The 14,372-nt window shown below is 45.3% G+C and overlaps 1 protein-coding gene across 4 annotated transcripts in view; it reads right to left on the reverse strand.

The window, feature by feature from the left end:
* SCRN2 (secernin 2) overlaps positions 1-14,372 on the reverse strand; it is a 113,131-nt gene that overhangs the window by 18,453 nt on the left and 80,306 nt on the right. For all 4 annotated transcript variants that reach the window (XM_077459729.1, XM_077459727.1, XM_077459730.1 and 1 more), the window contains one exon: positions 6,682-6,897. In XM_077459729.1, the coding sequence (XP_077315855.1) occupies positions 6,682-6,897 (216 nt within the window). The remainder of the gene's footprint in view (positions 1-6,681; positions 6,898-14,372) is intronic.

Genomic DNA, 14,372 nt, shown 5'->3' on the forward strand with positions numbered 1-14,372 from the left:
GTTTATGTTTTTGTAAGGGAGATCTCCAGAACTGGACACAGTATTCTAAATGTGGTCTAACTATACACCTATATAGAGGAATCAGGACCTCCATCCTCCTGCTGGTGACGCATCTAGTGATAACTACAGATCTATAATGGAGAATCAGGACCTCCATCCTCCTGCTGGTGACCCATCTAGTGATAACTACAGATCTATAATGGAGAATCAGGACCTCAATCCCTCTGCTGGTGACGCATCTAGTGATAACTACAGATCTATAATGGAGAATCAGGACCTCCATCCTCCTGCTGGTGACGCATCTAGTGATAACTACAGATCTATAATGGAGAATCAGGACCTCAATCCCTCTGCTGGTGACGCATCTAGTGATAACTACAGATCTATAATGGAGAATCGGGACCTCCATCCTCCTGCTGGTAACCCATCTAGTGATAACTACAGATCTATAATGGAAAATCAGGACCTCCATCCTCCTGCTGGTGATGCATCTAGTGATAACTACAGATCTATAATGGAGAATCAGGACCTCAATCCCTCTGCTGGTGACGCATCTAGTGATAACTACAGATCTATAATGGAGAATCAGGACCTCCATCCTCCTGCTGGTAACCCATCTAGTGATAACTACAGATCTATAATGGAAAATCAGGACCTCCATCCTCCTGCTGGTGATGCATCTAGTGATAACTACAGATCTATAATGGAGAATCAGGACCTCAATCCCTCTGCTGGTGACGCATCTAGTGATAACTACAGATCTATAATGGAGAATCAGGACCTCCATCCTCCTGCTGGTAACCCATCTAGTGATAACTACAGATCTATAATGGAGAATCAGGACCTCCATCCTCCTGCTGGTGACGCATCTAGTGATAACTACAGATCTATAATGGAGAATCAGGACCTCAATCCCTCTGCTGGTGACGCATCTAGTGATAACTACAGATCTATAATGGAGAATCAGGACCTCCATCCTCCTGCTGGCGACCCATCTAGTGATAACTACAGATCTATAATGGAGAATCAGGACCTCCATCCTCCTGCTGGTGGCCCATCTAGTGATAACTACAGATCTATAATGGAGAATCAGGACCTTCATCTTCCTGCTGGTGATCCCTCTAGTGATGCACCCTAGAATTCCATTTGATTTTCCCACTGCCTGGCCACACTTTGTTAATTTTTCAATCATCTGAAATAAGTACCCCCCAAATGATTTTTCTCTGTAGTGCTGTTTAAAGCTGTAGAATAGCACTTTCCCCTTGATGCAGGTCCGGTTGATAGAGAGTGTATATCAAAAGTTATTAAACCGTCCAGAACATCAAGGTTTAAAGATGGTTGTATCCATCAGCCAGATATCTGGATGTGCCTTATGGATCTTAAAGTTGGAGTCAAAATGATGTGGCTGGTGGTGTCTGGCAGGGTAGAGCTCTAGGGGAAAGTACCATTCTACCTCTCCTCTATAGCTACGGTCTATATAGAGTTATACCACTAAGTTATATAATACGACCATCTCACAATATACAGACCCCTGGCTGATGTCATTCATGTTCTCTGTTGCTTGTGCGCTGCTCTGACGGACATAGCTCTTTTCATTTTTGAGTTATGTTCTTTGTCTTTATGGGTGGAGCATAAACATTTGGGATATAAGCTACAGATCTTGAACCCCTAAGCCCTCTGACCCTGAAGATCTGCAAAGATCTGCATTTTGTTTTAAAAAACGCGATTGACGTTCTCTCTGTCTGACAGAGCTCTGGACTTTTCCTTACAGCTGGTTTCCATTTCTGCTCCCAACATTTGTGTTTGTTGTGTATATCCCCATATTCACGTTGCTATATATATTATCAATGTGTAATACAGTGCCTTGCGAAACTATTCGGCCCCCTTTAACTTTTCAACCTTTTGCCACATTTCAGGCTTCAAACATAAAGATATAAAAATGTTATTTTTTGTGAAGAATCACCAACAAGTGGGACACAATTGTGAAGTGGAACGAAATCTATTGGATATTTTAAACTTTTTTAACGAATAAAAAAATGAAAAGTGGGGCGTGCAAAATTATTCAGCCCCCTTGCGTTAATACTTTGTAGAGCCACCTTTTGCTGCGATTACAGCTGCAAGTCGCTTGGGGTATGTCTCTATCAGTTTTGCACATCGAGAGACTGAAATTCTTGCCCATTCTTCCTTGCAAAACAGCTCGAGCTCAGTGAGGTTGGATGGAGAGCGTTTGTGAACAGCAGTTTTCAGCTCTTTCCACAGATTCTCGATTGGATTCAGGTCTGGACTTTGACTTGGCCATTCTAACACCTGGATACGTTTATTTGTGAACCATTCCTTTGTAGATTTTGCTGTATGTTTGGGATCATTGTCTTGTTGGAAGATAAATCTCCGTCCCAGTTTCAGGTCTTTTGCAGACTCCAACAGGTTTTCATCCAGAATGGTCCTGTATTTGGCTGCATCCATCTTCCCCTCAATTTTAACCATCTTCCCTGTCCCTGCTGAAGAAAAGCAGGCCCAAACCATGATGCTGCCACCACCATGTTTGACAGTGGGGATGGGGTGTTGAGGGTGATGAGCTGTGTTGCTTTTACGCCAAACATATCGTTTTGTATTGTGGGCAGATTTGGTTTCATCTGACCAGAGCACCTTCTTCCACATGTTTGGTGTGTCTCCCAGGTGGCTTGTGGCAAACTTTAGACGAGACTTTTTATGGATATCTTTGAGAAATGGCTTTCTTCTTGCCACTCTTCCATAAAGGCCAGATTTGCGCAGTGTATGACTGATTGTTGTCCTATTAACAGACTCTCCCACCTCAGCTGTAGTTCTCTGCAGTTCATCCAGAGTGATCATGGGCCTCTTGGCTGCATCTCTGATCAGTCTTCTCCTTGTCTGAGCTGAAAGTTTAGCGGGACGGCCAGGTCTTGGTAGGTTTGCAGTGGTCTGATACTCCTTCCATTTCAAAATGATCGCTTGCACAGTGCTCCTTGGGATGTTTAAAGCTTGGGAAATCTTTTTGTATCCAAATCCGGCTTTAAACTTCTCCACAACAGTATTACGGACCTGCCTGGTGTGTTCCTTGGTCTTCATGATGCTCTCTGCGCTTTCAACAGAACCCTGAGACTATCACAGAGCAGGTGCATTTATACAGAGACTTGATTACACACAGGTGGATTCTATTTATCACCATCAGTCATTTAGGACAACATTGGATCATTCAGAGATCCTCGCTGAACTTCTGGAGTGAGTTTGCTGCACTGAAAGTAAAGGGGCCGAATAATTTTGCACGCACCACTTTTCAGTTTTTTATTTGCTAAAAAAGTTTAAAATATCCAATAGATTTCGTTCCACTTCACAATTGTGTCCCACTTGTTGGTGATTCTTGAAATAAAAAAATAAATTTTTATATCTTTATGTTTGAAGCCTAAAATGTGGCAAAAGGTTGAAAAGTACATTTAGAATTTTTTTTTTACCATCAAACTGTTTGTGGCGTGGTTTAAAGTCCCAATCTGAGGGATTAATGTTTTGATTCTATGTGTGCGCCTATAAGTCAGTATTACCTTGTATATCCCTGTATGTTGCGGTCGTGCAGGTGCTTATGTAATAACCATTTTTTTTTAAACTGTCGATGCTCCCTGCTGAGACCACCGCCTGTGGATGGGAATTTCACATCCTGGTCGCTCTTACCGTAAAGAACCCCCTACGCTGTTTATGGTTAAACCGCTTTTCTTCTCATTTTAATCAGTGGCCACGTGTCTTGTTAAACTCCCTTCTGCAAAAAAGTTTTATCCCTATTGAGGGGTCACCAGTATGGTATTTGTAAATTGAAATCATATCCCCTCTCAAGCGTCTCTTCTCCAGAGAGAATAAGTTCAGTGCTCGCAACCTTTCTTCATAACTAATATCCTCCAGACCCTTTATTAGCTTTGTTGCTCTTCTTTGTACTCTTTGTACTCGCTCCATTTCCAGAACTGGACAGCATACTCCAGGTGCGGCCGGACCAGAGCCTTGTAGAGCGGGAGAATTATTTTATCTCTGGAGTTAAAGTGATTGTAAACCCTTACAAACCACTTTGACCTACAGGTAAGCCTAGATTAAGGCTTACCTGTAGGTCTAAGAAATATCTCCTAAACCTACACGGTTTAGGAGATATTTGCCGAAAGACAGGCACCGCTGTCAACGGCGATATGCCAAGAGTGGCGGCTCCCAGGCGCATGCGCGGGAGTGACATCATCGCGGCTTCGTCGAATGACAGCGGTGGAGCAGCGAGACCCACAGAGAAGATGGATGCTCCGGACTACAGGGGACAGCGGCGACTTCGCTGGCTCCTGTGTCAGGTAAGCGACACATAATGGACTACTATGCGATGCATAGTAGTCCATTATGCTTTACCTTTGCAGGGAATCAAAGAGGAAGTAAACCCATCAGGGTTTACTTCCTCTTTAATCCTCTTTTTAATGCATGCCAATACAGGTGGTCCCCGGGTTACAAACAAGATAGGGTCTGTAGGTTTGTTCTTAAGTTGAATCTGTTTGTAAGTCGGAACAGGTAAATTTTTTAAGTGTACCTGCAGCCAAAAAAACGATTTTAAAGCTTTTTGGATAGCATAGTGAAGGATTAACACCCCAGTAAAGTTTGTTTTGCTGTCTGTGCCCCGTTTAGAAGATTTCACCTCACTTTCTGTTCCAATGACAATTGGATTTCATATCATATTTTTGCCACCCAAAATGCATTATTTTAAATTTTTCTACATTAAATCTCAACCTCTTTTGGGGGGGGGGGGGGGGATTTATACCCTGGACATTTAAGGACAACCAGTTCAGCGTCATGGTGGAATAAAAACTTAAAAATTTCTCCAGTTGCAGACCCCGTGGACTCCAAGAGGGGGAGAAAAGAGTAGGATTAAGAAAAATCTTAGATGAGTAGGCAACTGGGGACTTTTACATTGATAATCAGGGCATTGATCATTAGTGTCCTGATTATCAGTGCAGCCCCAACAGTGCCACCTATCAGTGCCCATCATTGCCGAATATCAGTGCAGCCTCATCAGTTGAACTGTTAAAATTTGTTATAATTTTATATGTGCCTTTAAAGTCCATTTCTTTTTCCAATTTCCAAAACATCAGTGCCACCTCATCATTGCAGCCCATCAGCTCACATCAGTGAGGAAGAAAAACTACTTATTTAAAAAATTTATAACAGGAGCTAAGAAATACTTTCCAAATTTTCGCTCTTTTTTAAATTTGTTTAACAAAAAATAAAAAAATTATAAAAATGTATTTCATATGGGTACAGTGTTGTATGATTATCAAAGTGTGACAGCTCTGAAATCTTAAAATTGGGCAGGAAGAGGGTGAAAGTACCTGGTATTGAGGTAGTTAAGGATATCAGCGAGAGCATACAGTTGAGTTTTACTATTGTTCTCTCCGCTTGGCCTATTCCTGGTACATTTACTCTGCTGCTGTGAATGTATATTGGAGTCACGGGACAAATATTCATTGAGAAAAAAAAATTCAAAAATCAAACAAAATAGATTGCACCCTATGGCCAAAGGCGATCTATAAAGAATCCGAAAGCTATAACTTCTAAACATGTTAGAAAAGTAGCATGAACAAAAGCTCATAATGGTGACCAAGGTTGCATTTGTACCTGCTGGAGGCCCTTCTCACATTCAAGCGACACCTTACTTGGATTCTCTTCTGCACACTGCTCATTGGTACGTGTCTGGTCACAAGACAGTTCCCAGTTCCAGCCCTTCACTGTGGTGGGGCACTCTGGGACACAGCCCTGACACAGCTTTCATTGGACAAATAACAAATTTTAAATCAGGAGCAGTTGGCAGATATGCTTTAAAGTGGTTGTAAACCCCAGTCATGGAATTTGAGCAAAGCACATATCTGTAGTGTTTACTTATCTATCGCCCAAGGCTCTAAGTGTCGTTTCTCTTTGGTGCTTTGTTCCTTCGTTATCAGTTTGAGTCACTTCTGAGAAGTTTTCCCGACACATGAGATAAATTTGTGATTGGGAGGCAGATAATCATGGAGCGTGTCTATTCAGAATACAGCTCTGCATGTCCCTTCATTCCTCTGCCTATGTGGAGGGGTGGGGGTGTCCCTTTCCTCCTATTAGCTCTCCCATACTAACTGCAGCCTCTCCGACCCCTCCAGATGCAGAAGGATTTTAACACTTTTCTGGCCTTTTGCAGGGGTGTAGGGAAGAGAAGACTGCAGATAAACAAGCAAACCCTATGTAGGAGAATGTGTTTCATCTCTGTATGATCTGAGGCTATTCAGTTCACTGGGTATATGTGAGGGTTTACATCCACTTTAACATTCAGCTTATTTCAAAGTACACTGTGCTGGGAACAAAACAAATACATAATTATCTGCATAAACTTTTGGTATTATGTAAGACTGAGAGCTGCAAATTGTGAAGTAGGATGCTTTTAGGATTTTAGGGATCCTTAAAGATTTTTAAGAAAAGCTGAAACTATCCTTTACAAGAGCACCGCTCGTATAATGAAGACTAAATATTTCCATCTTCTTCTCAAGAAACAAGAGGTCAATCTGATAAGTGAGTGGCTGCAATGAATCACAAAGCATGGGGTGGTATCTTATCTCCTGAAAGCATTATATGGATACCATAAAATCTGATTGCAATCTAGCAGAGCATAGCTCTACTCACCTTCTTGTCTCTGCAGCAGTTCTTGCCCAGCCTTATATCGTGCCTTTGCTGCCTCCATACGAACTGGCTGTTTCTCTAGAGCATAGACTTTCCTAAAGTTGAACTGTTCTTTTTCATTTGACCAGCCCTGTGCCAGGGCATGTGAGCAGAGCTGTGGGTGTTTCTGCCATATATCTGTGCCCACACTCAGCTGGTTAGAGATGTTTCGGGCTCCCCCTATGTAAGAGACACAATATAAATGGAACTGAGCAGGACAATTACCATTCAGACTTCAACAATAATCTATATTTTAAAATGAATAAATAAATACATACTTTTTTCAACTACTGCATTAAAGATCACACTGAATCAACATTAACAAAGATGAAAAAAAACAAAAAAAAAACGCATCTTCAAATAAAAATATGGCCACCCTAAAAATAAAAAAAAAATAAAAAATAAAAATATGTGCAGCAACACTAAGACCCCTTTCACACTGGATGAGTTTTTCAGGCGCTTTAGCACTAAAAATAGTACCTGTAAAGCACCTTAACCACTTCGCACCCAGGCCAATTCTGACATTTCTCCCCTACATGTAAAATTCCTAATTTTTTTGCTAGAAAATTACATAGAACCCCCAAACATTATATATGTTTTTTTTAGCAAAGACCCTAGAGAATACAATGGCGCTCATTGCAACTTTTTATCTCGCACGGTATTTGCGCAGCAATTTTTCGAACACGTTTTTTCATGCTTAAAAAAAAACAAACAGTAAAGTTAGCCCAATTTTTTTGCATAATGTGAAAGAGGAGGATACGCCGAGTAAATAGATACCCAACATGTCACGCTTCAAAATTACACGCGTGGAATGGCGCCAAACTTTGGTATTTAGAAATCCCCTTAGGCGACGCTTTACATTTTTTTACTGGTTACATATTTTGGGTTACAGAGGAGGTCTAGGGCTAGAATTATTGCTCTCGCTCTAACGTTCGCGGCGATACCTCACATGTGTGGTTTGAACACCGTTTTCATATGTGGGCGGGACTTACGTATGCGCTCGCTTCTGTGTGCGAGCTCACAGGGACAGGGGCGCTTTAAATTATTTTTTTTTTTTTTATTGTTAATTTTATTTTTATTTTTTAGTTTTACACTTAAAAAAAAATTTGATGACTTTTATTCCTATTACAAGGAATGTAAACATCCCTTGTAATAGGAATATGGCATGATCGGACCTATTTACAGTGAAATATGGGGTCAATAAGACCCCATATCTCACCTCTAGGCTGGGAATAAAAAATAAATAAAAAGTAAAAATAAAATAAACGATCCTGGCTTCCTAGCCAGATCGGCGCCGTTAATTTGAATACCGAGGCCGGGCGTGACGTCATAACATCGCGCCCGGCCTCCGGAACGATCATAGAGACTCCGGGGACAATCTAGTCCGCCGGAAATCTCTATGATTACTTGCTGGGGCCGGCGGATCCTGTGACCGACTCACCAATGGAAACGGTGAGTCGGTAGAAGCACCGGAGGGCGGCGGGAGGGGGGGGGCGTCCCTCCCGCCGCCCATAAGAACGATCAAGCGGCGGAACAGCCGCTATGATCATTCTTATGGTGCAGGGAATCGCCGGCTGAAAACGGCAATATCTGAATGATGTCTGTGGCCTGAGGCATCATTTAGATATAACCACCGAAAGCCCATGACGTCAGTAGACCTAGTGTGGGAACCAAGTGGTTAGAAAAGCCCCCGCTGCAATCCCAGTGTGAAAGCTCGAGGGCTTTCACACTGGGGCGCTGCACTGGCAGTCCTGGAAGCAGCTTCTTTGCAGCGCTGTAGGAGCGGTGAATACACCACTCCTAAAGTGCCCCTGCCCATTGAAATCAATGGGCAGTGCTGCCAATCTTCTGGCAAAGCACCACCACAGTGGCATTTTGTGGACAAATGTAACCCTTTTTCGGCCGCTAGCAGGGGTTAAAACCATGCCACAAATTTTTTCATAAAAAAAATAAAATAAAAACAGTAAACTTAGCCCGATTTTTCTATATCATGTGAAAGATGATGTTACGCTGAGTAAATAGATGCCCAACATGTCTCGCTTTAAAATTATGCATGCTTGTGGAATGGCGACAAACTACAGTACTTAAAAATCTCCATAGGTGACGATTTAAAATGTTGTACTGGTTACCTGTTTAGAGTTTCAGAGGTCTAGGGTTAGAATTATTGCTTTCGCTCTAATGAGCATGACAATACCTCACATGTGTGGTTTGAACACCGTTTTCATATGTGGGTGCTTCTGCACACGAGCATGGAGGGATGGAACGCTTTTCTTTTGATGATTATTTTACCTTATTTTTACACTGTCCTTTTTTTATTTATATCACTCTTTTCCTAATACATGTAATGTAAACATCCCTTGTAATAGAAATAAGTATGACAGGTCCTCTTTATTGAGAGATCTGAGGTCAAAAAGACCCCAGAGCTCTCATTTACCTTTAAAAGCAATAAAAAAAAATAAAAAAATAAAAGAGAAGACATGACTAGGGGATGTGCTCATTTGTGAGGCTCTTCTATAACCACTTATACTCTAAATTACTTATCTAACAAATGACCAGACGACACATTATCCTCTTTGGAGTCGAATGGCCATAGCAGCCCATTTTTCTTTATTACAAACATATGAAAAAATACAAAAATACTCTGAAACATAACTTAAATGCATATAAATAAATTTTCAACAAAAAACATTATAAACCAAATATATATACATCCAGCATTAACCCATTTTTGATCTAGAGGTCTTTGAAGGTAAATTAGAATTTTAACCCACCAGTTGTATCGGTAAACCATAAACAGGCCCCCCGCCGTGTAATTACGCAAGCTCAGGGACAAACCAGCAACTTCCTTCCAGATACAACCTCCTCCATTCCATTATTAACCTTTTAAGGGAGAAAAAAGGACACCCATACCTCCATTTGTGCCCAACCCCCTTTAACCTCCATTATTTTTTCCAGCACCACCTTCAAAGACCCCATAGACCTAACGCTGCTACGACAACAAATTCCCCCTAACCTACCCAAATAACAAAAAACGGAAGCAAACCGCCACCCTGAAACATGGAAAAACACACACCGCATACCACTACACCGTGACCACGACAAATCACAAGTAGGGAGGGAGGGTGGGAAAAAACTCTCCTCCTGCTTCCTATTCCCCCAGCGCGCACTGAAACTCTGCGCGCTGACTCCGCCCCCTTTCTTCGTCATCCCCCCCGCTCAAGGGCCCGCCTCCTCCACACTTCCTTTCCACCCAGCCGAGCCTCACCGCCCCCACCCTCGTCATGTCGGCCCTCCCCTTATCCTAATGTCCGGGCCATTTCTTGACTAGGGGATGTGCTCATTTGTGAGGCTCTTCTATAACCACTTATACTCTAAATTACTTATCTAACAAATGACCAGACGACACATTATCCTCTTTGGAGTCGAATGGCCATAGCAGCCCATTTTTCTTTATTACAAACATATGAAAAAATACAAAAATACTCTGAAACATAACTTAAATGCATATAAATACATTTTCAACAAAAAACATTATAAACCAAATATATATACATCCAGCATTAACCCATTTTTGATCTAGAGGTCTTTGAAGGTAAATTAGAATTTTAACCCACCAGTTGTATCGGTAAACCATAAACAGGCCCCCCGCCATGTAATTACGCAAGCTCAGGGACAAACCAGCAACTTCCTTCCAGATACAACCTCCTCCATTCCATTATTAACCTTTTAAGGGAGAAAAAAGGACACCCATACCTCCATCTGTGCCCAACCCCCTTTAACCTCCATTATTTTTTCCAGCACCACCTTCAAAGACCCCATAGACCTAACGCCACAGCAAGCGCATGTGACACCTTACATGCGTGACGCCCACCACATCCTAACTGCCCGTTGCACACCGTCTTGCACCCCCAGTTGCCAAAGGTCAAGTCCGATGGCATTCAAATGCACGCCATCAGAGCGCAAAAAACGCCAAGTCTCCTCCTCCAAATCCCGATGACGCACCGCCAGCCCTCCATTCCGGACAAAAAACTTGGCCACCGCCTTGTTTACCTTCACCCTGGCCCTATTCAAGCCCGCTACAGAGCGCGCCAAACGCCAAGCTGTCCTGGCCACAATATCGGACCAAATAAAAATTGTATCAGGGAAAGAGGCTTGCAACCGTAGCAGATCAAATTTTATATCCCTGATTAATTCCCGGGCACACCGCAAACCCAGATCATTACCACCCACGTGTAACAAAACCACATTAGGAGGACGATCCAAGCGAGCGTACCTGTGTATTTCCGGCAACACCCTGGACCACAGCATCCCCGGGATACCCAACCAGCGAACCGTGCCTTCCTCCCTAGACAAACCTAACAACCTCCCATCCCTCCGGACCTCAGCCCTCCTGGCACCCCAATAAACATATGAGTGTCCAAGGATCCACACCAGACAGGCCTCCGAGTCTGAAAGAAAAGAAAAAACACAAAGGAATAGAGTGGCAGGGTGGGATGAGAGGAGAGCAAGGTTGCACAACGCTTCCTTAAAGAACAGAACGTACCAACCCGGCCCACCCCCGAAAGAAAGAACTTCACCCCCCAATCCGACCGAGCCCCCAGCATCACCCCGTACCTACAATAAATGAGGGCGGACGTACAACCTAAATCGCGCCGATTCCCAACGCCCAATGCTCTGAACAGCTTGGTCATCCAATCCCCACCGGACCGCCTCAGTGGCAGCCCCAATGCGGAAAGAGTGAGAAGAATAGTTGTTAACCGACAACCCCGCGGCCACCAAACACTTTTTAAAAACCGCCTGAAATTGAAACCTAGACAAGGCCGTGCCATCCTCATGTCGGAAGAAAACCCCCTCCCCCTGGGGCCGGATACAGTAAAATTCCCCCACCGATGCCACCGGACACACAGGGGAACCCGGAATCGACCGCAATTCCACCCACACACCCTTGCCCAACCTATCCGTCTTGGACCTGCGCAAGAACACACCCAACGCTCCTCCCCGCACAAACACTTCGCTCACGTCTAAACCCCCATCACCTCTCTTATACCTACTCACAATCTCCCCAACCCGAAACGCCCCAAAAAAGGCCAAAACAAAAACCGCCCGGAACAACACCCTCTCAAAACGTGAAACGCAAACACGTTGCAACTGTTTCACCACCTCGCCCAGAAGCTGGAACGAAACCGGTCGCCTGGTATCAGCCGCCGAGCGACCAGCGCGGTAACCACGCATAGCACGCCGAACCATAAAAACCTTAGTAGCATCCCTCTGGCCCGCCAACTGAAACATAAAAGCCAGCCCGGCCAGCTTTTGCGACATATACGACGCCGACACTCCACTTTCAAAATTCCGACCAATAAAATAAAGCAGCAAATGAACCCTACCCTCCTCGCTACCGCAATCTCCCACCTCCTGGACCAAAGCGCCCCATTCACTCCAGACCTTACTGTACGCTGACCAGGTAGCTGCCGATACGGACTTACGAATCAACAGCTGTGCTGTGGTAAGGCGATGCTCCATAACCTCTCGGGGCACTGAAGCCCGTGCGCCTCCGCTGCCGGTGCCAACTGACGGAATCTGTCCCACTGGAAACGAGACAACGCATCAGCCACTGAATTTTCTACTCCAGGAACATGCACAGCAGTCACAAAACAATTAAGACACAAACACTTAAGAACCAGATAGCGCAGCAAACGCACCACAGGAGGAGAAGATGCAGTGTTACTATTAATGGCGTGCACCACCCCCAGATTATCACAATGAAAACGAACGCGCCGATTCCGGAAATCGCCCCCCCACAATTCGACGGCCAGTACAATGGGGAACAATTCCAGTGCGGCCAGATTGCGAACCAAACCCGCTTCCCTCCAATACACCGGCCATTCCCCAGCGCTCCACCGACCCCGAAAGAAAGCCCCAAAACCACCTGAACCAGCCGCGTCCGTGAACAATTCCATATCAAAGTTAGAAACCACCCTATCCAACCAAAGCGAGCGGCCGTTATAACTGGCCAAGAAGGAATCCCACACCAACAAATCAGCCTTGAGTTCCTGGCCCAAGCGGATGAAATGACGAGGAGCCCGCACGCCAGCCGTGGCCGCCGCCAAGCGCCGGCAGAAAACACGCCCCATCGGCGTAATGCGGCAGGCGAAATTCAACTTGCCCAAGAGCGATTGCAGGGCCCGAAGCTGAATCTTCTTCGCCCGCAACGCCCCGGCCACCTCCCGCTGCAGATCCTCCAACTTGTCCATCGGCAAACGGCACTCCATCGCCATGGTGTCTATGACAATCCCCAAAAAACGCAGCTCTGTGGTCGGACCTTCCGTTTTATCCGGGGCCAACGGGACCCCAAAAACCTCAAACAACTGCTGAATCGTAGCCAAAAGAGACGCACAAACGCGGCTATCAGCAGGCCCGATACACAGAAAGTCATCCAAATAATGGATGACGGAAGATAAACCAGAAACATCCCGCACCGCCCATTCCAAAAAAGAACTAAACTGCTCAAACAGCGAACAAGAAATTGCGCACCCCATGGGCAAACACCGATCAACGTAAAACATGCCCTGCCACCGGCAACCCAACAAGTGGCAGCAATCCGGGTGAACCGGCAAGAGGCGGAAGGCCGCCTCTACATCCGTTTTTGCCAACAATGCCCCCCTGCCGAAACGCTGCACCCAGTCAATCGCCGTATCAAAAGAAGTGTAAGACACTGTGCAGAGGCTGGGATCAATGGAGTCATTAACCGATCCGCCCCGCGGATGGGACAAATGATGAATGAGCCGAAATTTGTTCGGCTCCTTCTTCGGAACCACGCCCAACGGGGAGACCACCAAATTAGACATGGGCGGATCCCCAAACGGACCAGCCATGCGCCCCAAAGCAACTTCCTTGAGCAACTTGTCTGTGACAACACCCGCATGCTCCCTAGCCGACTTCAAGTTGTTCGGAACCACCTGAAGCTGACTATTCAACCGAAAACCCTCCGCAAACCCCAACTCCAGCAACTTGGCTGCAACTTGATCAGGATAGCGCCTTAGAAAAGGCACCATCCTTCCTACCCTCACCGGCGTCACCCCCTTTTCCAGCATCCCCCCCTTTTCCCCGTCCCTGCTTGAAGCACCGGGACTGGGAATGGGAACCTCCACACACGGAACACTCGTGCCGGAATCGACACTTGGCCCCGAATTTGCAAGTGCCGGCATTGAATTGCCAACAGAAACCCATGCGGTTTCCGGCCGGTTGTCCGACGGCTGCCGGGCTCCCGGCCCCTCCCTGAAAGGGAGGCAAGGAGCCCCTCGGGGAGGACATCAGCTTCATCCAAAGACTAATGTCCTTGTGATCCCACCGCAAGGACGGGCGGACCGCCTTCTTCTGCCTATATTGCTCATCATAGCGCAACCAAGCAGTCCCCCCGTAGACCCTCTGCGCCTCCCCGATGGAATCGAGGTAGCAAAAAAGCGGCGAGCAGTTTTCCGGCGCCTTCTCCCCAATAACGCTAGCTAGAATCGCAAACGCCTGCAACCAGTTAGCAAACGTGCGCGGGATCAGCCGGTACCGCCGCTTCTCTTCCTCCTCCTTCTTGCTCTCATCCGGCTTAACTTTGTCCAAGTTAAACTTCTCCAGAGGTAGCAAGGAAAAAATCTCCACATATT

This window comes from Lithobates pipiens, unplaced genomic scaffold, assembly GCF_037356315.1.
Source record: "Lithobates pipiens isolate NorthernLeopardFrog02 unplaced genomic scaffold, aLitPip1_a1.2 Scaffold_28, whole genome shotgun sequence".
In the NCBI taxonomy this organism is placed as follows: domain Eukaryota; kingdom Metazoa; phylum Chordata; class Amphibia; order Anura; family Ranidae; genus Lithobates; species Lithobates pipiens.